The 25,590-nt window shown below is 42.9% G+C and overlaps 1 protein-coding gene across 1 annotated transcript in view; it reads left to right on the top strand.

Annotated features, from left to right (window-relative positions):
* The first annotated feature begins 1,923 nt into the window (after positions 1 to 1,923).
* Positions 1,924 to 25,590, top strand: part of C7H19orf85 (chromosome 7 C19orf85 homolog) — a 33,814-nt gene continuing 10,147 nt past the window's right edge. The window contains exon 1 of the mRNA XM_086929372.1: positions 1,924 to 2,126. Coding sequence (XP_086785498.1) covers positions 1,924 to 2,126 — 203 coding nt within the window. The remainder of the gene's footprint in view (positions 2,127 to 25,590) is intronic.

The following is a 25,590-nucleotide window of genomic DNA, read 5'->3' as shown; positions in this document are numbered from 1 at the left end:
TCTGTTTGCGTAAATACTGGGACAGACCAACACATTTGACATTCTTACAGTGCATCAATATCTCTTATTTACTGGGACTGAACAAAGTCAAGAGCATGCCTCTTTATAGTACTTGTAAAGGAATAATCAGCTGCGTCCATGTGTTTCCCCTCCTTGCATACAGGTGTGTAGCTTCAGATAGCTCCCAGCCAGGAAACTGATGGCCACTTAACTCCGGCCTTTGTCTTGGGCCAGCAGGAATTTAAAAGAAGAAAGCCCCCTCCCCACCTGCATGTCCCTGCTCAGAATAAAAACAGACAACATGGGGGTGCTGTTGAAATTGTCCTGGTGTCTGAAACCAGAAAGAATGTAACTTATGTTAGTGGGTTCCAACTTTTGGTGGGTGGATGGCCACCACTCTGTGAAAATAGTGGGTGGACACTTTCTACTCGCATGTACACCCGACTTGTGCCCTGGTTATAGTGAATATCACTAGCTCGATGCTTTAATATAGTGGACCATTGCAAGCCAGCTGTTATCCAAACTATAGAACGTGCAACCATAACTGGATTCCAAAGTGTATTTATTTGTTACTTAGTGTGAAAACATCACATTTTAGCCTCTTCAGAGTGCTTTTAAACAGTAAAAAAAAACATATATTGCGATGTTGCTCCTATATTTTCACATTATTGAACCCCCCCACATTCTAATACCTATGCATGCTTGAACCGCATGCCTGTTGTCAAATTCCTCCAATTTGTAACATGGCTGATATGGACTAGGGTGACTCAGAATCAGCCATCAACTCAAAATCAAGCTCTGGTTAAGCTTTAAGATTTTTTTTGGTGCCGTAGCGTCCTCAGGACTATATCATACATGCCAACCCTCCCGATTCAGGTGGAAAACTACTGATTTCAGGGCTAATCTCCCGCCTCCCAATTCCTGCAAGTAGAAACTGTATTCCTTGGCAGGCTTCAGATGGCAGGGTCTGGTCTTGTGTAGTAGGTAATTTATGAAAAAATAAGTGCCAAGGCTCTCGTCAGGAGACAGCTTGCTCCGGCCCTTTGCTCTTATTAGTACCGCCTATACCAGATCTAACTACTAACCATGAAACCCTGCAAGTGGGGAGAGGCTGTGGTGTAATGGCCAGAAATGCTAACTTTGGAGCTGGGGAACCAGATTCAGGTCTAGGAGTAGGCTTAACAAACAGCCCTTCTGGGCAAATCACTTAACCTCCCACTGCCTACAAAAACCTATTGTGCCCTTAACTGGTGCTCATGAAAAGCACTCTAATACCTTTGGGTCGAGTTCGCTTTATAAGCACCAGTGTTGACGATTAAGTACCAGCGCCTAGAACCGGATACCACAGGCACAAATTAAGAAATGGTCTTGTATAACTCGGATTATGCACTCCCAGTAACCTTCTCCTGCAGGTCAATGCACCACATATCTGACACACTTTCTCTGCCGGTCATAGCGATTTCTCTGTGCTCCGGACAGGTATGGAAAAAACTTATATTTAAATTTCTGACATCTGATCCTGCTGCTCACACTTGCAAGTCCCATACATGCCAATAGACCCGATGCAAGACTCAAAATGGGAGAAATACATTCTCCCGAATCTTTTTTAAAAATCTCCCACTTCCCTCTTCCAAAATGTTGGCCTGTATGCTATTTTATGGGAACAAATGTTGCCTGCACTGTACAATTTGGCCGTTAGATGTAGTTCTATTTGTACTTGTTCATTGTCATTGCACACTGTATCACTGCTCTCACATTTCTAAGAAAAGTTTAGGTGACCATGGATCAAAATCACTCACGTATTTAATTTTCCCCTTGTGTCTGTGCCACTTGCTTTGGTGGCATTTAAATCTCTGTGCTTTACTTGAAGGTCAAGGTCAGAAAGGACGTGAAGCCTTGGAGAACACCTCAACCTATCCCAGGATGCACCAGCGAGGCACACAGCAACCGGCGCTAAACCTCTTCCCGTCCCAGGAGGTGACGTTCTACGAGTGCGGCCGCGACCTCTTCACCTTTGTCACGGTGGCCTCCTCCCACATCATGCGCACCCTTCAGAAACCCAAGAAGAGCCGCCCCACCAAGAGGAAAGTCAACCACCGCCGCTTCTTGCAAAACCAAATCTGCAGGTAAGGAGGGAGTGTTCTTCCGTTTGCGGCAATGTATTTTGGTAAAAACGCAGAGGTGGGCAGGGCTGGACTGGCCGTTGTGGGCACGGGCAATCCCCCAGTGCGACGCAAGGGAAGAGGCCGGTTTTGGGCCCTTGGGGGCCGTTTTAGTTACAGGGCCGTTTTGGCAGCTTAGCTGCAAAATCGTCCCTGTAACAAAATCGGCTGAAAACCGGCCCCGGCAAAGAGCTAGGTCGCACCCCCAATCCCCCCCCCTCCTTCCCAGGGAACCGGCCGAGCACTTTGCCAGGGCCGATTTTGGTTCCCAGTCCGGCCCTGGAGGTGCGGTCCAGGCGTTGAATGTGTCTGACGGTGATATTATGTGAAATGTAATGCATCAGTCTTGTCTGCTTCAGACCTAGATGAAGAGAAGATTGGGGGCAGATTGATCAAGACTTTGCGGGGCTGCAGAGCCACGCAGAGCGGTGAAAATCTTGATAGAGTATTTCCTTTCCTGCTCAAAACGTTTTGCACTGAAAGGCACCTTTAAAAGAGTGCCAATAACAGGGCTGGTCTGGCCATAGCGGGCACAGGGCGTTTCCCCGGTAGGCCGCTAGGGTGGGTGCCGGTTTTGGGCGCCTGGGGCCGTTTTTGTTACCGGGGGTTGGCAATATCACCCCCTACAAACTGCTCGGCTGCACTCCCCATCACCCTGCTGGGGGGAGGGCAGCTGAGCAGTTTGCCAGGGCCGGTTTCTGGTCCTAGTCCAACCTTTGCCAATAACACTTTGCTCTGCTTTGCACTACTTTGAGATACAGTGACCTACCATCCGTAATTTTCACGGAATGTCCGTAAATTTGCCCTAAAGTCTATTGTCTGAGACTGATGTCTTAACGGATGGAATTTGTCCATAATATTTGCCTTTCAGCTAAAGTACAAATGTTCATTTCCACAATTGAAATTCCCCAGCTGAAGTGCAAGGGAAGGAATCTCCCGTGATGCATTCCGGAAGGAGGGGCAGACGGATGAAAAGAAATCTCCGCTTCCCTAAAGAAATGCAAATGTGTGCAATTGGTTGATTGGCAAATGTAAAGGCTGTTTGAAATTGATGGAATCACATGAAGCTGCCTGATGACAAGATATTTGCTTTTTGCGAGATACTTTAAGTGCGTTCCAAGCTAACCTATGGAGGGCATGCTTTTAATGAACAGGTAAAACATTTTTTGTACTAGATATAGTCTGTATATTACTATTATCTATGCTTTAGAAGCATTTTATATCTTTAACCTAAATGTATATACGCATTTAGTGGCAGCTTATATTTTACTGTGCATAATGCACGTTTAAAATAATGACTTAAACATTCATAGTGCTTTCAGGGACCTCCAACGACTAAAAAAGCACTAGTTACTTTTCCCTGCTGAACCAAACAGGATTCAATCCTGCGAGCCTCTGGTTGCACACATAATACATCTGTAGTGATCGCATTAACCAATAGAGGTTTCATAACATAAAATAGTGCATTTCCCACTGATCACTTTAACGTTTATTCATTTTTCAGTGAGTTATTGTATATGTAGTCACCTGTCAGTGAGCCATCAACGAAATAGTTATAGAATATTTTTCCCTTTTTAGACATGGGTTTGATTACTTCTCTGTGCTTACTGACTCAGTCCCCATGGCAGTATCTATACTTTTTTTAATGCACTTCAACAGGTGTATTGATTAGCTTCAAGGTGGGGAGCCAACAAATTAACAAGGATAGGATAGGGATTTATAAAGCGCACTAAAACCCGAAGGCGCCAAGGCGCTGAGCGGATGAGAAGAAGAGAGGAAATGAGCGGCTGCTGACTAAACTGAGAAAATTCAGGTCTTCAGTAGTTTTTGAACACCGGAAGGGATTTCACCTGGGAAATCGAGCAGGGTAGAGTATTCCAGAGTTTGGCCGCCGCCACTGAGAAGGAGCGGCCGCCCCATCTGGCTTTGCGAACTCCAGGGATATTCAGTTTTCTCTGGGATGAAGATCTCAAGGTCCTCCCAGGCATATACCAATTAAACATACCAAGGGTCTGGTTCGGTACTTAGAGCCAAGCCATGATATGTTTGTTGTGTAAATTATGTAACAAACATCATGTAAAATATGAGAAAATTCACTAGATGTTTATTTCTTTAATATGAAGCACATTAACGTCTATTAAATCAAATAAAATAGGTTTTTACACAACTGGTATTCGAAACTCACATATTTGAAAGGGCTTTCATACACTTTAATGAATAAAAATGCGTTTTGGTGAAGTAAAACATTTGCCTAAGATCACACAATTTAAGCAGGGAAGTCGCAATTTATCCCGGTTTTCTAGTTTAACTTTGTACAAATCAGCTAGGGAATGGGTTTTTATTTTTCCTTACGTTAAGAGCTTCGGTTTTTTATTTCTTTGTGCGTTTTCAGAAGTTTTTATGTAGCGTGAACTCGACCCAAAGGTATTGGAGCATTTTACTTGAGCACCACTTACATTGCCTTTGCTCACATTTATTGTTTATAGGCATGGGGAGATTACGTGGTTTACCAAGAATCACAGGATGTTGAGCCGTAGCAGAGACTCAAACCTGGTTCCCTAGTTCCAAAGTCAGCAGCGCTGTCCCTAATGCTACATCCTGGGTTGAGGCAGAAGCCACATGAAAGCGTGGCTCGTGAAAGGATCGAGGTTCCTCAGGACCTAGCGTTCAGTGGCTCATTCACCTCTAGAATAGCTACATAAAGTCTAAAAAGCTAGTGATATTAGCATATGGTGTCTTGCTTTCCCTTACCTTCATTAGGAACCCTTTGTTGTATATTGTGTCAGATTAGTCTGTGATCTGTATTTATTTACCACTGTATACTATTCATCTTACAGAGTTGTACAAAAACACTGTCTTCTGGTCCTAAAGGGGAGTGAGAAAAATAAATGAATGTAATTAATGGTTTAAGTACAGTATGTGTGACCAGGAATCCTGGGTTCAGATCCCAGATTTCCTGCATGGCTAAATTGTATGATCTTAGCCAAATCAATGTATTTCATGTGTCTATTTTACTTGATACATTTGAGAGCACTTTCAAGTAATTCAGTTTAGATGGACTTTGTACAAATTAGCCTGGAATGTTCCACCTTCCTTAACAATAATACTGGACATGATGTAAGGGACACCAGACAATTGGTTCACTTTGTTCACTCCTGGTGTTGTTAAGAGCAGGGTTAATTAATGTTTTTAGGTTCAGGTTTAGAAACTTTCACTCCAAATAAATATCAATGCAATGTTGTTATCTAATGCATTAAACTGAAACACTGGCATAAGTTTTTAAAAATGATTTTATTGTTACATGCTAAAAGAAGTTACATAGCATGATAGTAGCCAGGTATGTGGCAATAGATTCTATCGTGCAAGTACAGAAGGATAGTGCTGGGCTATTTTTGAAGATTTAGCACACATTTGTTACATTTTATCTGTGTAGTAATGGGACACTTAATGACAGTCCCTCTCCAACCCCAGGGCCAGTTGCCGCTGCTTTAACTATTAGCGTAGCGAAGCAGAGCAACGAAGCCTGTGGTGTTTAGGAGAAAGTGTCCCATAGGGGAAATCATTATAGTGTGTTGAAGATAAGCGCCCTTAACCCCTTGCCTTGAGTAGTTGCTAAGATGTGGCAAGAACAACTACTATATAGAAACCAAGAGTGCATTTGTTGGGGGAAAGGTGAATTATGGCAGAGAGTATTATCCTTGGTGCTGTCTTTAAAGTCCTCACCAAAATATCCCATGCCAGTGCAATAAAATATTTTATCAGACCGGCTCATTCCTCCCTATGTAACAGGGCGCTCGTCGATCGATACCAAGTGAGTGAGACCTTGGTCCAATAACCAGAGGAAGTGAATCCTTCCAGAGCAGTGTAATATTGGGTTTTGCTAGAAGAGCCAGTTTGAGGAACTTGGTGGAGTGTTTCTTGCATTTAGGGCGGGGGAACATGTCCACTAGGACCACTTCTGAGGAATTTGTTAGTAGATGGCCCATCGTGGTCGACAACACCGCAAGAACTCTTTGCCAGTATGAAAAGAGCAGGGGACGAGATCAAAGCATATGAAACAGAGCACAATCTAATTGCATACAGGCGGGACATGCAGCTACAGCTCCCTGGTATATTTTGTTAATGTGGGCTGTTGTACGGTAGGCTCAGTTCAGAATATTAAATTGAATATTAAATTGAATATACTTGAAATGGCAGTCGTGTGATACTTTGTGGGGATATTTCAATATTTTAGCCTAGTACGCATCATGCAGAGGTTGGGCCAAAAGTGCACGGAGAGAAGCCCTACGGCGGTCCCCATGTTGCAGCAAAGTTCTGTACACCCATCTTATCAGTTTGGCGCCAGTCCTATGGTGTAGAGCATCTGTTAAACTTCATGTGGGATTGGTGCTAGGTGGTGGACATGAAAAGGGACATTAAATTATTGTTTAAGGTGTTCGAAGTGAAGGAATTGGCCCAGGAGAAGACTCTAGTCTGCCATAAGGGGTTGAAATTCAGGTATCTCGCTGTCAGCAAACAAATACCCCAATTTTGAAAGGCCTTCACATGCCACTGATGGACTTGCCCTGAGCAAAACCATCCTGTGCGAGTGGGAGGCCTAGCAAAGGTATTACAGGAGTGTAGAGTTTCTTCATGTTAAGAATTTACAGGATCTAGTAGGGTAAGAGAAAGCCTGGTGGAAGAACCTTGGGTGGCGTTGGGTTGAAACAATGAGTAGTGCAGTAAGCCCTCCTCAAAGTCTTTATAGGTGAACACTTTCTTATGCAGGGGGCAGAGGATGTGTCGATGTGTCTGAATAAGGAACGAGGGATTAACAGGTGAAGGTTGGCAAAATAATACAATAACCGGAGTAGCACCACCATCTACACTAGTGTCATGTGGCCCATTACTAAAAGTGAAAGAGAAGACCAAAAAAAAAACTGGTCTTGGAGGGATCATGTCGCTCTGCCAAGATTTCCATCCTGCAAATCAGTAGGGTAATGGTAGATAGTAATCCCTTAGTATCGAAGGGTAACTGATTTCCAGTTAAATCTGGGGTCTAATTGTATATAAAGGGGGAAACACCTCCATATGTTTAAAGAAACACTTCTTACCTTATAAAATCTTCATCATATTCTTACATGTTGCTTGTGTAATTTTCATCCCAAATATTTTGAAGATTCTGCATGTACTTTGGCACTTAGGAATGAGCCAGATCACTGGTTCGGCCTTGGTTTGACTGCAGAGCCGTTTTAAGACATGGACAGAGTGGGCAATTGCCCAGCACAACCATCCAAGGGGCCAGGGCCCAGTGCACCCTTCACAAACACAACCAGCGGGCTATTTTATCAGCAGAATTTACCAGGGTGGGTGGCTGCTGCTTGTTCACACACTTGACAGTGCCTCTTCTGTTTCTCTCCTCCCTCCCTGATGAGACAAACCCCAGGTACACAATACTTTCTGATACTCATGGCGGACCCATCTTGTGTGATATTAGGAATTGTCCCACCTTTTTCTTCTCTTCCTTATTTGTCCAGAGCTTAGCAAAAAACCTTTGAATCGGTTGTTGTAGATCTCCCATCTGAGCTTGATTTCATCCTTCTCTTTAATTCTATTTTTGTGCTATTCTGGGCCCCGTTCTGAGCTAACTGTAGAGCCCTGGAAGCACAATCTAGTGCTGTATGACTACAGGCAAGTTATAGGTACCTAGCATTCTGACATAGATGTAAGACTGTTGCTGATCACCATCTGTTCTGCCTCAATACTTATTTTTTTAGGTTTAACAATGACTGGATTCTGAGGTAAGCCAGATGTTTCTGTTCAACTTGTCTAAGCTTGCATACGACCACTTACCTTAATGTTTCCCAAACTGTTTGCCGCAGGTTTAAAAAAGTTTAGAAACATAATTAAAAATTTGCTGATGCTTTCTCTCCAAGAAAGTTTGAGTAAATCTGGATAGAGATGATGCTCTAGACACCGTGCTCGAGGTCATTAATTTAAGATTGAACAAGGACATAATGTCCCACTTGAATGTAGCATACCAAGAGGCAATCCCATAAAGACCATAGTGAATAAATAATGTTATGCACAAAATAGTAAATGGATGCACTGATAAAGTAGGGGGTATGGCCTCTACTTGGATGTGTCTGCAAAAGTGACATTTTGCCCTAACTTTTTATCCTGAATTTTGACCCTTTGTCCTGAATTTTTGTCCTGAAATTTGACCCTTTGGCCTGACATTTTTACAGTCCATGAGTCCAGTCCAGAATTTGCCTTCATGTCAGGTGGTCACCCTACTTTAACCACTTGGATGCTAGGCGTTTTCCCCCCCAGTGCTGGAAAATGCCATTTTAGTGGCACCATGACGTGCTCAGCTCGTCATCAGCACACGACACCCGTGGGTGATGACGAGCTGAGCTCGTCATCAGCATCGAAGGGGTAAAGACAAGGGGGCATTCTGTTCGTGACTGATATTAGGGTATTCCAACTCTACCACCCAAGAATTTTGCCAGAAATCCAGACCTGGCTATACATTAAAAACAATTCAACCTTGAGAGAAGTGTTAAGTAGGAAAATATATTGATTTCTCCTAACACTTCACACATTGCATGTGTGCTGCTCTGTACAGCTTACATCCAATGTGTGAATTATTTCCAAAGTTTGCCTAAGGACGGGCTGGTGTACTAGAAGGCTACCTTCCAGCACCAAATTTACGCTAGACATCATGCACACACCTTTGCACCTGTGCAGGGTGGTAGGTGGCCCCAGGGAAGGGATGAGTGCAACAGTGCCATATCCTAAAGGTCTGAATAGGTAAAGACCCTTTTTCTTGCCTGAAAACGAACCTAACTGCCTACAGAACCATGGAGATGTAGTGTGCAGTACAGTATATTTGTCACTAATGATTGCACCAACTACGAAGCCCTCTAAGCATGTAATTCTGTGTATGTACGTCTGAATAGGTAAACATTCGTCCCACCAAGGACATTAACTTGATTCACAAATAATCCTAGCCTTTAACTATACACAGGGCAATACCAGGACATTGTCCTTGTATGTCTTTCCCTGAACCAAGCAGGATTTGGTTGAAAAGTGCCACTGATTTACCGGTGGTCAAAACAGCATCACTTCTGCACAGTTTGGGGAACAGACTGCTTCAGAGAAACCTACACATTAAAATAAGCCAAACTTGTGCACTTAGTATTCATGCACTTTAAATATTTATACAAATTTGGCACTTACAGTTTATGCAATAAATAGCTTGCTTTTACTTTTTAACATCAGTTAGTTCATAGAAGACATATATATGGTTTTCATAACGTTCTAATAACCAATCCATATTTGCTTCTAAAACTGTACAACCTTTACAGATTTTTAAAGCATTGTCTGTTATAGTGGTATTCAAAACATTTTACCACAATTGCATACATTTTGATAGAGTGTTAGAGTTATTGCCGTTTTAAAAATAAAAGTTGTAATTCACTTATAAACAGTTACATAAATAATTCATCAATTTCTACCAGTCAATCACAGCTTTTCTATCCCAAAACTTGACTTTTTAAATGTTTATTTAATCTAAATTTTATTTTAAATTAAATTTGATTCATGCATTGCATGTATTTTTATTTTTTAATTAATCTGTTGTCTAAAGGCAGCTATAGTGATTACGTTTGCCATGTAAGTCTGTAAAATAGTTTGAAGCAGACCCTTGGCCTTAAAACGGGTGCTCCTCAGTGACCATTGCCCAGCACCAAAGACCACGGCAATCTGCAGGCCCTGCCTTCTTAGGCAGGGGTCCCTGCCTACCAGCCTGAAGCGACTAGAAAAGTGACAGCAAGACATTTACCCTGAGCCAGGAAGACCAAGACCAACATATTAAGACAGAAACTGCAACAGGTCCCTGCCAGCCTCTTGCCCTCGGATTTAGTTAGTGAACCATTATTAGAGTGCAGGTGATGTTGTACACTCATATATCTCTAAGGAGAAATCTGATCTCTGTGCAAATGTGCGATTGAATGGTTGTGACTGGGCAGTGTTTCTTAATAAAGTAAGTGAAAAGTCGATTTCAATTTTCCACTTACTTTGTTGGAATACATTGAAACTATTGCAGTAATAATCATAGAAAAATAAGAAAACCCCCTTAGGAAATGTCCCATTTATTATGCTAGTAACAAATTAATTAATTTATTCTTACATTTGAAGTAAATGTCTGACTGAGGGATTTCACAGAGTCCTTCAGCAGTACTTCTGGGATTCTGCGACTGTTGTTGTTTTAACAGCAGCATACCTGGAATTTAGTTGTGAATTTGCATGAACTAATATAACCCCTCTGTGAGTTCATCCGCTTGCTAGAATCACAAATTCATCAAAGTACATATGTCTGTGAGGATATTTGGTGACTGATAGTGAAATTGTTGACATTGTTTTTAATGTGGGTCTCTGGGGACATCTGTTGGGTTTCAGTGGTATTGCCGTCTTTCTTTTTTATTGAATGCATTGGGTTTTGCAATATAAGTAACTGAGAATATCATTGGTCCTTTCAGTTGCTTTTAGGTTTTGGATCTTAGCACTGTATATAATTTTTTTGAGGGTATATAAGTAGATTATTTCACATATAATATATAACAAGGAATATGTTATATGGCAGTATGTTAAGTACAGGAAGCTGTGAAAGTCTGTTAAGTTTGTTGCTTGACTTCCCAAGGAAAACGTGCCCTGCGCAGAATAGTTTATGTGAAAGGTGTCAAGTGTATCCTTGCAACAGTTTTAATTTGGGGGGGGAAAGCCACAAAGGTCAAGAACCTACTTGGTAATCATATTTCTTGATTGAAGATAAAGATGAATGCAGAAGGAAATAGCTAGGCACCAATGTATTTCTGTCATTAGGGAAGAGGAAAGAACTAGGCAGACACACCACAGGAAATCTGAAGGAAATTCCCACCAAAGGGAGAAAAATAAGGGCTAAAAATAATAGCAAGAGGGTGATGAACGCACTGAAAAATAAGGAAACAAATGCATTGTCACACTCCCATCACTCGTAAATGCCTGTTTTATATATGATTCACACATAAGTACGGTGCAAACAGGAACTGATAGACAAAAAGATTCAATTTCATCTTAGGTTGGAAACCTCAGGCAGCATTCCCTATACAGGCTACCATCATGGAAAGGGCTGTGTATAAGGCGTTTCCATAAGTCTTTCCTGTAACGTATGGCATTGGCTAAACACACAAAGAAAAAGCCACAGTTTGACAGCCTATGTCAAGCCCATCACTCCACAAGCACCTTTACCACCCCTCCCTTCTGACACTCAGCACGGCTTGTGGGACATCCCTCCAGAAGAACGTGGAAACGCCAGCACGATCCAGGCTGGCAGGATGCAAGCCCTGCCCTGAGCACAGTATCCTACAACACACTTCCTGACTGTGGTAATACATCAAATTCTCCTTGATACTCACATATTCTGTTAAGCTCAGGCATATGTGTAACATAGTGTATTTCCAATGTTATTAAGTAATACATTGATAAAATATAACAAAAATTAGATTGCAAGAAGAAAATATATGCATGAAATAAAATAAAATGCAAATTTAAAGTCAAGATAGTTATCAGAGGGTATAACAATTTAAAAATAGTTGATGAAAAAGGTACTCGTTACTTTCATACCTGTTTATTAGCTAGCTCAATTTAACAAGTCAAAAAAATGTGTAATACTTTTAAATGGATCTTAAAATGCCCTTGTATTTAAACATAAAAAGACATGGGTAAGTTGTAATACTCACTTTTTAAAAATATATAAATAACTAATATAACTTATACACACATTAGATTTGATATTAAATTGTTATGTAACTGTCTTCTTTTCTATTTTTAGGTCTGGCTTTACAGCCCAGCTGTATGCTGACCTATTGAACTAATTCTGTAAAATGCACTAACGTGGTCTTTAGCGCATCTCAGGCTATTGGCTGTTTGGTGCTTGCACTGAAATGCATATGAGATTATTTGGCATCTCTAAAGTGCACTGAACGATCACATCAAAGCCTTTGTTCTAAATGCCTTCGATTAAGAAAGCAATCCCTTTTTTTCTTTAAATGCAGCAGGCCTTGAATGTTTTAGTCAGGACTCACATTTTACCGACTGGAGCGCTCCATATACTTTGATGACTTTGCCAATACGTCTGACCTTAATATGCGAACGCAGGCATATACACATGCTGTTACCTTCCTTTTTCACATTCAAGTGAAATTTACTGGCTTTTCCAACGAAAGCTGTAAAAAAATGCAACAATTCATATTTCATAGATTGTGCAATGTTTAAGCCACAGTTTGTGTGGGAAAAAAGTATCGCAATTTTTCTCACCCGTTGTTTGGTGGCACATTGGGGCAGATTTATGAGTTCTGGCGCATCTCTACAAATCAGCAGGGATGTGCCAGAAAAGATGCGACACGCAATTCCCTCCCTGCGCCACCACGAATGCGGCGCATTTACAATGCGGTGCACCGTGGTGCAAGGATAGGGCGATGCGTGTCGCATCCTTTGACATAAGGGCGGCGCATTGCCTCCCCATAGATGGCCAGATCAATGGTTTGTTACCAAAAATCAGAACATCCGATTAGTCGTGCTTAATTTAATTCAACCATTTAGCTACATCAGCCATACAGGAGCAGAAGTTGGATTTTTTTTAAATCTCAAATGGATATAATGATTTGAGTATCATCAGCCTATGACATGATTTCAAGAGGAGTAGTATATATGTTAAACAAGCTAGGACTAAGAGATGAGCCTTGGGGAACCCCACAATTAATGGGCGCAGCCGAGAAACAAAAAGGAAGAAGAAAAACAGATTTAAATCTTGGCGATAAAAAAAAAGCAGAACCATTTAAGACCAGACTAACAAATTCCAAGATTAGGGACTGGAAAGAAGAATAGAGTATGAAACAGTATTGAAGGCAGCAGATACGTCCAGGAGGACTGAGCACCAGGGCCATCTTGGTCCAAGATCATTATGAGATCATTAGAGACTGACCATAAGGAAGTTTCAGTGCTGCAAGAGGGGTGAACGCCTGATTCAACGGGATCAAGTGAAGAGTGTGATTCAAGGAAATAAGAAAGTTGACAGTCGGCACCCCTTTCCAGAAGCTTCGGAGGTAGAGGTAGTAAAGGAATTGAACGGTAATTACTCAAAACCTTGGGGTCAGCCGAAGGTTTTTTTCAAAAGAGGGACAAATAGGACATGTTTCCATATGCACGGGACTGTTGCTGATCTGAGAGATGAGCTGCATCGATCAGGAACAACAGGCTATCTATTGTCAGCAGCTAATGAGAGAATAAATGAAGGGGATGGATCTAGACAGTAGTCGGTTTTGGACTATTGGATATCCCTGATGGATAAAGGAGTGAGTTTCGGATCAGAGTGTCCTCTAGAGGTAGCAGTGGAAAGATCAAGACAAGTCAGTGACTCTACAGAATGTTGGGTGGCAAATCCAGATTGGATCCTTACAATTTTCTCTTGAAAAAATTGTGAAAGATTGGAACATAGGGGCATATTAGCAAAAACCTCGTTAAAATTATCGCTGTTTTAGCGGCAGGAAACTGCCGCTAAAATGGCGATAATGGGCTTGCTAATATGCGTTATAGAATTCCAATAGAAGCCCAGGTTAGATGTGCAGGACATCTAACCTGCGCTAAAACAGCGATAATTTTAAAGAGGTTCTTGCTAATATGCCCCATAGTTCCTGAGTATGACTAATGGAGTTCAGTGGCGGCTGGCATATAAGGAGGGTGGTGAGGTGGGAGGAAAAGAAAGTGAAAGTTATAAATAAATAAAAAAATAATAATTACACTTACTTTCAATACTGGTGCAACATCCTCCTCACTCGGGTCTTCTCTAGGCATGCAGGCAGGCTCCAACGCAGGACCAGGAAACTCCAGTAACCAATCCTGGCGCTGCTTTCATGCATAATGAAAGAAGCTCCTAGAGTGAAGGAGCCCCATGCTGCCAGATTGCCCAATACTCTACGGGACGGCAGTCCTCTCAGATTTTAGGACAGACCAATACTCCAACCCCAGACTACATACAAGTCTAGGGGGCATGACAAGATTTACTGTCTATTGACACTCACTGTTGATTTGAACATACCTTTTACACTACCAGTTCATTGTAAAGAGAATGAAGCCAATTCCTGTATGTATCAGCTGAATATATATAGTACGAGCTCTGATGAAGTCTGCTGTTATGGTCACGTCACCAGATGAAACATGTGTTGGCAAGTGGCAAGTTCAAGTACGAGGGCAAAATTGGAGATTTGAAATCAAATAAAGAACTGTTTACACCACAACATCAACACTAGAATGTTTTGAGTGCTTGGAGAACTCTTGCTAATGAAGCCCAGTTTTCCTTAATTGGCGTGAACCTTAAATGTTGTGTCTGTTTTATGCATTATGTGTGAATCTCACACTTTGGATCATAGTGCCCCTCAGTGGGTTCGAGTCTCACACTGTCGAGCACAGATTCTTCTAGTGGGTGTGAGTGTAACACTTTGGTCCATACTTACAAAGGCATTTTACATTTCATAACGGTGCAAATTGCAATTTTGGACTGTTAGGAAATGCAAAAGTATGAAAAGCATTTGTGGTAGTACAAAATGCAATTCTTACCTAGTTAAAATCGCATTTTGGCAATCATAAAATAGGAAATGGCCAATGGGGATTTTCAAAAATTTGCAAATCACTTATCGCATGTACAACAGATTTCCTAATTGCGATTATTCCCAAAATGTCCATTTAGGAACTGCAATTGTCATAGAATCGGATCAGGTGGTACCTAGGCGCAAACTATAAAAAGGCACCCAAAAAGCACCAGACTCTTTCACAATGGTGGCTTTGTACATTCTGGCAAGGAGGATGAGGATTTTGGTTGGGAGCCAGAGAAGGAGGAGGAGACAGGAGAGGATATTCAGGGTGAGAGTCAACCCTGTATGAACAGACAGAGGAGAATATTTATGAAAGGTATAGACTGAGTAGTCAGGTAATACTTGATATAATTGCTGAGTTGCAACCTCAGCTACAGGCCCCAACACTCAGAAGTAACGGAGTCCCACCACTTGTGCAGGTATTGAGTTGCCTACACCTTTTAGCTTCTGGTAGTTACCAGGGAGTCATAACAGTGACAGGGGTGGCGTCACAAAGTGTCTTTTCCAGGTTCTTTCACAGGTTTCTGGACATCATGGTGACCAATGTTAACCAATATATATCATTCCCCAATGCCCCCAAATTATTCCAACAACTCAAATTGATGTTCTACAGGGTAGCAGAGTTCCCCAATGTCATTGGCTCTGTTGATGGCACACATTTTGACACTTGTACCCCTCAGCACCTGAATACATATACAGAAACAGAAAGTTCACACTCACTCAATGTGCAGGTAATGTGTGATGTCCCCTGTATCAAAACATGCCTTGTGACCAGATTCCCAGGCAGCACCCACAACTCATTCATGGTCTGTCACAGTGAAATACAAAAACGGCTGTCACAGGGGGATTTGGTGATGGTTTCCTACTAGGTAAGAGAATCGCAGACACAATGAATACAAAATAGGAGACAGCGGGTCATTCTTCGCTCTATCTGGTTTTGTACCTGAAGTAGTTGCTTTGGAAGATGTGTGTAAATCACTGGCCATCATGTTGTAATGAGTATGATGTCGAGTAGGCAATAGGGAAGGGTGAATCCGGCCCATGCAACAAATAGGAAATATTCAATTCAAATGACCGTCGAAATGCCAGTAATCTTAAAAACTTGTAGATGTCCAGAAAGGGCAATATCAGAAGCATTGGCCTTTGGTGCAAATATAAAATGTAATTTTAAGGCAACCCAGTTAAAGAGAAGAATTTTCATTGTAGAAAACAACAAGCCGCCAGAGGAGATTAGAGACCAATGCACCAACAGGTCTAAAAAGCACCTTCCACATTACAGAAAATCAATGATATTAATGTCACTTAAAACTGAGAGAGAGAAAAAATATAATGCATAACTTTGCATAATCACCTCAACCTAAAATGGCGGATAAATGTGACAGGATGAGGGAAATCACTACCGGGGCTCACAGGATCAAGAATGTACCTTTATAATAAAGAGTCAGCCAGTAAACTCATTGCAGGTGTCGAGAAGAGCTAGTCTACTTCCAAACTTCACAAACGTAGCAATTAGGAGCAAATGCAGGCAAAAAACAGTAACTCGAGCGACGAGACCCAAAATGGCGGCCTCTCCGTCCTAATGAGGAAAATCACAGCTGTGGCTCAAAGGTCCAGAAAAGCAACCACGTGGTGCAGTAACGGTGAGCAGACTCACCACCAATGTTCAAAGGAATATTTCTGCAACCAGAGTCATCCAAAACTGCCTGAAAGAGGAAAAAACAGCAGTAAAGCTCCTCGGCCATGACGAAGCCCACTGAACAGCTACCATCTTGCATCGGCGTCGAAGCCCCCCCCCCCCCCTTGTGTTTTATTTCCTTAAAAATCAAGTAAAAACACTTAAATTAAACAAGCACTAGTACAGCAAATAGGTCTCGCCTATGAGAGATTTACTGGATTTGCCAATGTGTTTTTAACAATGCTGTGTAACATTTTTACAACAGGATTCATATATAGTATAATAATATTTTAATATAATTAAAGGGCAACTTTTTATGGCATGATATGGTATGGTATGGTATGGCCTGTCACTGTATAATGTGGTATGGTATTGTATGACCTCTCATTGTATAGCATGATATAGTATGGCATGGTATGATATGACCTGTCATTGTATAGTATGGTTTGGTCTATCATTGTATAGTATGGTATGGTATGGTATAGCCTGATATTCTATGGGGTATAGTATGGAAGGGTATGGCGTGTCATTGTATAGTATGGGATTGTATGGCTTGCCATGGTAAGGTATAGTATGGTACTTTATGGCCTGTCATGTTATAGTATGGTATGCTATGCCTGCTACTGTTTGCTATGGTATGGGATGTGATGGCATGACCTTTCTTTGAATAGTATAGTATAGTAAAGTGTAGTATAGTATAGTATAGTATAGTATAGTATAGTATAGTATAGTATAGTATAGTATAGTATGGCTTGTCATGGTAAGGTATGCTATGGCCAGAATTATATAGTATGGTATGTTATGCCTGTCATTGTATGGTATGGTATGGTATAGCTTGCCATTGTATGGAACAGCATGCTATTGTATTGTATGTATGGGATGGTAAAGAATGGCATGCCTTCCATTGTATAGTATGGTGTAGTATATGGTTTTAAATGGTATGGTCTGTCATTGTATAGTATGGTATGGCTTGTCATTGTATAGTATGGTATGGTATTACCAGTCATTGTACAGTATGGTATGGTATGTCCTGGCATTGTCTAGTATAGTAAGGTCTGTCAATGTATATTATGGAATGGTTTGTTATTATATAGTATAGTATGGTCTGTCATTGTTTAGTATGTTATAGTTTCCATTGTACACTATGTTATGCTATTGTATGGATGTCACTTTATAGTATGGTTTGACTGACATTGTACGGTACAGTATGGTATGGTCTGTTCTATTTTAATATGATATGGCTTGTCATTGTATACTATGGCACTATCATTGAATGGCATATGGTGTGGGCTGTCATGATATTAATTTTTGCCTAAGGCAAGCCCGTCTGCGCCTATCCCCGCCTGGACCGCGCCCAACGCCAGAACCCCTGGACCCCGCAAACGCCACAACACTAGAATCCACTATGACACCAGCACCCTCCACGCATTCAACACCGGCCGAAACCACACCTGCTTCCAGGCAACCCTGAAACGGACCCAGGGACCCTTCTCCTGCCGCACCTGCTGCTTCTCCTGCGACAGAACCACCAAACCTCCAAGGACTGGACCCAACCACCTTCGCTGCATATTCCTCAACACCCGCTCCGCACGCAAACCCGCCGTCGAGCTTTAGGATCTGAGCTACACCTCCGACCCAGATGTGGCCTTCCTGACCGAGACCTGATGGAACAACTCCTTGGCACCCAACATCGCCATAGCCATCCCGGACGACTACAAGATCACCCGCAGGGACCGCGCTAATGGAATCAGAGAAGGAATAGCCATCGTCCACAAGTCCACCCTCAATGTCACCACCCACACAGACGACACCCTCAACACTGCCGAACACCTGCACTTCTGGATCCACACCGACCCCAACACCATCCTCAGAGAAACACTCATCTACAGACCCCCCAGACCCTGAGTTCAGTGACTCCATCGCCGACCTCGCCAGCACCCACGCACTCGCCTCCACGGACTACATCTTCTTTGGGGACCTGAACTTCCACCTCGAGAACAACAACAATGCCAACTTCGCCATCCTGATCGACCTCGCCAACCTCGGCCTCAGAAACTCGTCTCCGCACCCACCCACGCCGTCGGCCACACGCTGACCCTGTCTTCTCCACAGGCTCCCACGGATCACTGAGACAATATAGAATACAAAAATATAGAATACCCAAAATATCGATGACAAACTATAGAATGACAAAATATCGAAGTCCTATCTACAAACAGGTAAGTACAAAAATATCGAATCAAAAATATCGTTAAAAAAAATATAGTTAGTCAAAATATCGAATTTCTTTAAATGTCTTAAAAGTAATTTAAAATTAATGAAATAATAAATATAATTAACTAAAACATACTTAAAAATACTTAAATAACCTTAAAAGTATTACATAATTAATTTAAGTAAAAAAAATAAACAAACAATTTAATTTTTTAACACATATATATATTTTAACATAATATTAATAAAAAGTATACAATATTTTTACCGTAAGATAGCAGGAGGGTAATATTTACTATTCCCACTCCAGTGAGTGCAACAGTAGGGAAAGCGTTGGATAGCGGGAGTGTCAAAATTACTATTCCCACTCCAATGAAGGCAACAGTAGGGAAAGCGTTGGATAGCGTAAGGGTAAACATTACTATACCCACTCCAGTGAGTGCAACAGTAGGGAAAGCGTTGGATAGCGTAGGGGTAAAAATGACTATTCTCACTCCAGTGAGTGCAATAGTAGAGAAAGCGTTGGATACCGTAGGGGTAAAAATTACTATTGCCACTCCAGAGAGTGCAACAGTAGGGTAAGCGTTAGATAGCGTAGAGGAAAAAATTACTATTCCCACTCCAGAGAGTGCAACAGTAGGGTATGAGTTGGATAGCGTAGGGGTAAAAATTACTATTCCCACTCCAGAGAGTGCAACAGTAGGGAAAGCGTTGGATAGCGTAGGGGTAAAAATTACTATTCCCACTCAAGAGAGTGCAACAGTAGGGAAAGCTTTGGATAGCGTAGGGGTAAACATTACTATTCCCACTCCAGAGAGTGCAACAGTAGGAAAAGCCTTGGATAGCGTAGGGATAAAAATTACTATTCCCACTCTAGTGAGTTTAACAGTAGGGAAAGTAAAGATTTAATATATTAAGAAAAATAAATTAAATATCAATACCAATAAAAAATGTATTAAAATAAATTACCAATTTAATATTATGTAATAATTAATCAATTAAATTCCAAATAAATATTAGTACTTAAAATGAATTTCCTAGTAATACAAATTAATTACCAATTAACAATTAATTAACAATAAATTAAAATCAATACCAATAAATAAATACAAATAATTTACTTAATTATAATTAAATTACTTCCCACCCTATTCCCCTATAAACCCACAACCCGCTACGGAAAATAAATTAATTAAATTATCATAATTATCAATTAATCAATTAATAACAATTAATTACCAATCAAAAATTAATAAATTACCAATTAAAAATTAATTAACAATTAATTAAAAATGAAAACCAATAAATAAATTAACATATTTATTAATTACAATTAAATTACTTCCCACCCTATTCCCCTATAAACCCACAACCCACTATGGAAAATAAATTAATAAAATTAACATCATTATCAATTAATTAATTAATAAAAATTAATTACCAATTAAAAATTAATTACCAATTAAAATTAATTAAATACCAATTAAAATGTAATTAGCAATACATTCAAAATGAATACTAATAAGTAAATTAACATATTTAATTAATTACAATTAAATTACTTCCCACCCTATTACCCTATAAACCCACAACCCGCTACAGAATTAAATTACGCAAAAATTCAATAACATTAAAAAAACACTTAAAAAAATTCGATATTATTAAAAATGTGATATATTTTATACCTATATTATATACTTCGATATTTTAACTTTCTATATTTTAAAAATCGATATTACATTACTTACCTTCAATTCGATATTTTTTACCAGTATATTCTGTCCATTCGATAATTTGTCCATTCTATATTTTGACTTCGATATTAGTGCTATTCTATATTTTTGATTCAATATTATGTCTGTATACCGCTCCCACATCACCTTCGACCACACCACCGAACTCCACTGGACCGACCACCACTGCATCCATTTCACCTTAAAGAAACAAACCACGCACCACCGCACCCAAAGGCTGCCTCGCCGCTGCTGGAGCAAAGTCAACGATGACCAGCTGATCACCACCCTCGCCCAGAACCCACCCACCGACTCCACCAACCCAGACGCCGCAGCCCGCAACCTCAGACGGTGGATCGACGACTGCGCAAACACCCTCGCCCCGCTCAAGAAACCCTCCAACAGCCACGCCAGCAAGAGAGCCACCTGGTTCACCGACGAGCTCCAGACCTCCAAACGCGTATTCCAGAAACTGTAGAAGATATGGCTCCATGAATGGGCACCGGACAACCACGCAGCCCACAAGGACGCCACCCGCAGACATCACCACCTCATCAGATTAGCTAAGAGATTCTCCTTCAAAGACCGCTTGGACAACAAAGCACACGGCAGGAAAGAGCTCTTCGGCATCGTAAAGGGACTCCCCAACCCCAGCGCCAACGCCAAAGACATCCCACCCTCACAAGAACTGTGTGACTCACTAGCCATCTTCTTCCACCGCAAGACCGCTGACATCCACAACAGCTTCAACACCACGACCGCCCCGACTACGTCAGACTCCACCTCCCCTGTGAACACCACCAGCGCCAACCGCCTGACCTCCTGGTCCAACGTCAATGGCGACGAGACAAGCTCCGCAATTAACTCCATCCATTTAGGATCTCCGTCAGACCCATGCCCACACCACGTATTCAACAAAGCAGACGCAGCCATTGCACCCCAACTACGGAAGGTCATCAACATCATCTTCGAAACAGCGACATTTCCGGAAAGCTGGAAGCACGCTGAAATCAATGCCCTCCTCAAGAAGCCCAAAGCGGACCCCAAAGACCTCAATAACTTCCGGCCCATCTCCCTGCTCCCGTTCACGGCAAAGGTCATCGAGAAAATCGTCAACATGCAATTGGCCCGCCACCTGGAAGACAACAACATCTTGGACCCATCCCAGTCCAGATTCAGATGCAACCACAGCACTGAGACAGCCCTCATCGCCGCCACCGATGACATCAGGCACCAACTAGACAATGGCGAAACATCAGCCCTCATCCGCCTGGACCTGTCAGCCGCTTTCGACACGGTATGCCATCGCACTCTAAAAACACGCCTCCTAGAAGCCGGAATCCAAGAGAAGGTCCTTGACTGGACCACGTCCTTTCTCTCAGGCTGAACCCAGAGAGTCCGCCTCCCACCCTTCCGATCGGAAGCCACCGACATCATCTGTGGCGTCCCCCAGGGCTCATCCCTCAGCGCAACGCTGTTCAACGTCTACATGGCCCCCTCGCACAAGTGGCCCGCCATCATGACCTCAACATCAGCTCCTACGCCGACGACACCCAGCTCATCCTCTCCCTCACCACGGACCCACACACCACCAAAAACCATCCTCCACGAGGGAATGAGGTTGTCGCCAGCTGGATGAGGAGCAGCCGTCTGAAGCTGAACTCAGACAAGACGGAGGTCCTCATCCTCGGACCCACCCCCTCAGCCTGGGACAACTCCTGGTGGCCAACCACACTGGGAACAGCCCCAAAACACCCACCGACCATGCACACAACCTAGGATTCATCCTCGACTCATACCTCTCCATGTCTAAACAGGTCAACCTGTCTCCTCCTCACGCTACAACACCCTCCGCATGCTCCGCAGGATCTACAAGTGGATCCTGACCGAAACAAGAAGAACGGTGACCCAAGCCCTCGTCAGCAGCACACTGGACTACGGCAACGCACTCTACGCAGGAATCCCAGCCAAACACCTACGACGACTACAATGTATCAAAAACACCTCCGCCCGACTGATCGTCAACGTCCCCCGCCGTAGCCACATCACCCCCCATCTGAGAGACCTACACTGGCTCCCTGCCGACAAGATGATCCCCTTCAAGCTCCTCACCCACGGACACAAAGCACTCCACAACGCCGTACCAGCCTACCTGAACAGCAGACTCAGCTTCCACACCCCCACCAACCAGCTCAGCTCTGCCAGCCTCGCCCTCGCCTCTGTCCCCCGCATCCAACGTATGACCTCTGGTGGCTGATCCTTCTCCTACCTCGCCGCCAAGACCTGGAACACCCTCCCCACCCACATACGGCAGACCCAAGACCTACTCACCTTCAGAAGACTCCTCAAGACCTGGCTCTTCGAACAGTAGCAGCACCCCGCCCTCCCCTCACTGCCTTGAGACCCTCACGGGTAAGTAGAGCGCTTTACAAGTACTCTGATTGATTGATTGATTGATTGATAGTATGGTATAGCTTGCCATTGTACACTATGTTATGCTATGGTATGGATGTCACTTTATGGTATTGTAGGACTGGCATTATATGGTATTGTCTGTCCTAGTTTAATATGATATTGCTTGTCATTGTATACTATGGCACTATCATTGAATGGCATGGTATGCCTGTTATTGTATAGTATGGTATGGTATGGGCTGTCATGCTTGCTATTGTATAGTATCGTATAGCTTACCATTGTAATCCCGTTTTTTGTGCTGTGAAAAGGCGTTAAGTGGTTTCTGTAACCTAAGCCAAAAAACCTAAATGTCCAATGTGGTCAAAAACATTGATAGCTTGACTACTGGGCTGCCATGTTGGGCGTGCCACCTTTTGTCGATAAAATTGGAATCTGATTTGCCTTTTTTGTGTGAAACTAGTGCAAATGTTTGAACATCCAAGAATACTGGGGTTTGGATTATCTGGTTGCAACTGAAACATTTTGTTGCAAGCCAAGTGCAAGATTTATTTATTTATTTATTTATTTACTTGAGTTTTATATAGCGCTGGATAGACCCGGGGGTATCAGAGCGCTTTACATGAGGAGAGTTACATAGGTTACAATTTACACATTGTTACAGAAATGTACAACAGTTACAAGTTACAGTCTTAGGTTAATGGTGTGTAGAGAGGTAAGGGGTAGTGTAAAAGGGAGAGGGGAGGGAGGTTTAAGCACAGGCATAAGGATAGACAAAGCAGGCAGGTGGAGAGGAATTCAGGGGAGAGAGGAAGGGAAAAGGGGAGGTAGCCAAAGAATGAAGAAGGGAAACGGAGGTGGAGGGGTTAGGGGACATAGCGTGGAGACGGGGAAGTAAGTATGTCTGACGTCTGGCTGGGTGGAACAGTGATAATTCTCAGCCCTCAGTTTTGTGTGATTCCCATTTTCACGGTGGATTCTCTCAGCGGGTTCACTGAGAATCCATGGCATATGATGCTGGATCCCTCCACAACAAGGGAAGAGGAGTGCTTTGGTCACAAGCATACTCTGAGGAATGAAGGAGGGAAGAGGTGGGGGAGGGGGTAGGAAACCCAGCAGGAACACAGTGTCCGACATCCGGCAGGGTAGGAGACAGCTCCCAGTGGTAAGGGGATCAGTCTCAGTGCTCCACTATGTGTGACACCCTTGTCACTGTGGACTCTCTCAGACGGGTCTCTGAGACTCCAGGGCATAGATGCTGGATCCATCCCCAGCAAGGGGAGTAGGAGTGCTTTGGACAAGGGCATAGTTATGGGGGCCATTTAAGGGAGACAAGCAGGTGGAGAAAAGCACTCACTGTAAAAGTGTCTAATGGCTTTGCCACACCTCAATGAGCAAAAGCCTTTACCCGGGCGCCCCTTCACAAGACTGCAATGCAGGTGCCTGACCGCCGCCATTTTAAGGTCAGGCACTGCTTGATCGGGATTGGTTCTGCTGGCTCCACCGCTGTACGGGGTGCCTCCCCTTCTCTGCACCTGGAGCATCTTCACCCTAGCCGATCAAGCAGCACGCACCAAGCACACTACACAAACTGTTGGCAAGGCGGCAATGGCTAGGGCGGACACTCGATGAAGCAGCTGGAGCACGAAAGTCACAGAGCTTGACCATAACCACAAGTCCAGGCAACAATCAGTCAGCTGGAGCTCTGCGCTCCAGAACACTGCAATTCCCCTCCTTCCATCTGGTGCAGGCAATGTGGTAATGTTCCGGAAAGGTACCGCGTCGGGCAGTATTAATCCTGATGCCCGCAGAAACAGCAGCAGTCCCGAAGGCTAAGAGCGCAATAAGCAACAGGAGAAGCCTGCATCCTGGGAAAATTGTCAGGGCATACATGGAGGGGCTCAGATCCCAGCCTGTGGATGATGATGAGGGGAGACACTGCTGCCACATTTTAACCCCCTTTGCCACAGGCTTTGGGGATCCCACAAGCTGACATGTCACTTTAGTGGATGTGTGTGTGTAGGCAATCTACAAAACTCAAACTGCAAATTTTCAAAAAGACAGCACATTCACAAATCAACCAAAAGCCCAGGAGCGTAATACTGGGTGACCTCCAAGCCATCGGGGCCCTCAAAACCACTCATGGTGGCCCCATTCAGCCCTAGACCTATGAGTATCTGAAACATGGGAACCTCCGGGGACCCTCTTCCATTCTAAAAGGGGCCCCTTGATGAGTTACACCACTGCAAGAGACTTTTGAAAAAAGAAAATCAGCAGTGCAAATAGTCAGAGCCAGAGGCTGAGCATGGATCACTGTGGACACATAGAAGGACAAGCAATAAAAATGCAATAGGTCTCGCCTTTGATTAAGTTAAAGCCATTTGCTTTGCTAATGGTATTGTGTAGCAAAGCAAATGGCTATAACTTAATAAAAGGCGAGACCTATTGAATTTTTAATGCTTGTTTCTTATGGCAGGTGGGCAACACGCATAATAGTAGGGAGGATGAGAGACAGTGGACAACACGGACAACAGACGGGTGGGAGAGAAGAAGAAAAACAAGAGGCAACACAGACAAGCTGGTGTAGGAAGGGTTACATCGTAGGTCTATGGGAAGGGTGTAGTAATGGAGACTACACTGGAAGTAGGTTCAAGTAGATTTATTCACAAGAAGAACAGCTTGACAACCACAGGTAGCAGGAAATGTCTTCATACCCTCAGCCA

The sequence above is a fragment of the Lissotriton vulgaris genome, chromosome 7, assembly GCF_964263255.1.
Source record: "Lissotriton vulgaris chromosome 7, aLisVul1.2, whole genome shotgun sequence".
NCBI classification, from domain to species: domain Eukaryota; kingdom Metazoa; phylum Chordata; class Amphibia; order Caudata; family Salamandridae; genus Lissotriton; species Lissotriton vulgaris.
Note: the sequence above shows the minus strand (reverse complement) of the source record. Positions and strands in the feature narration are given on the sequence as shown.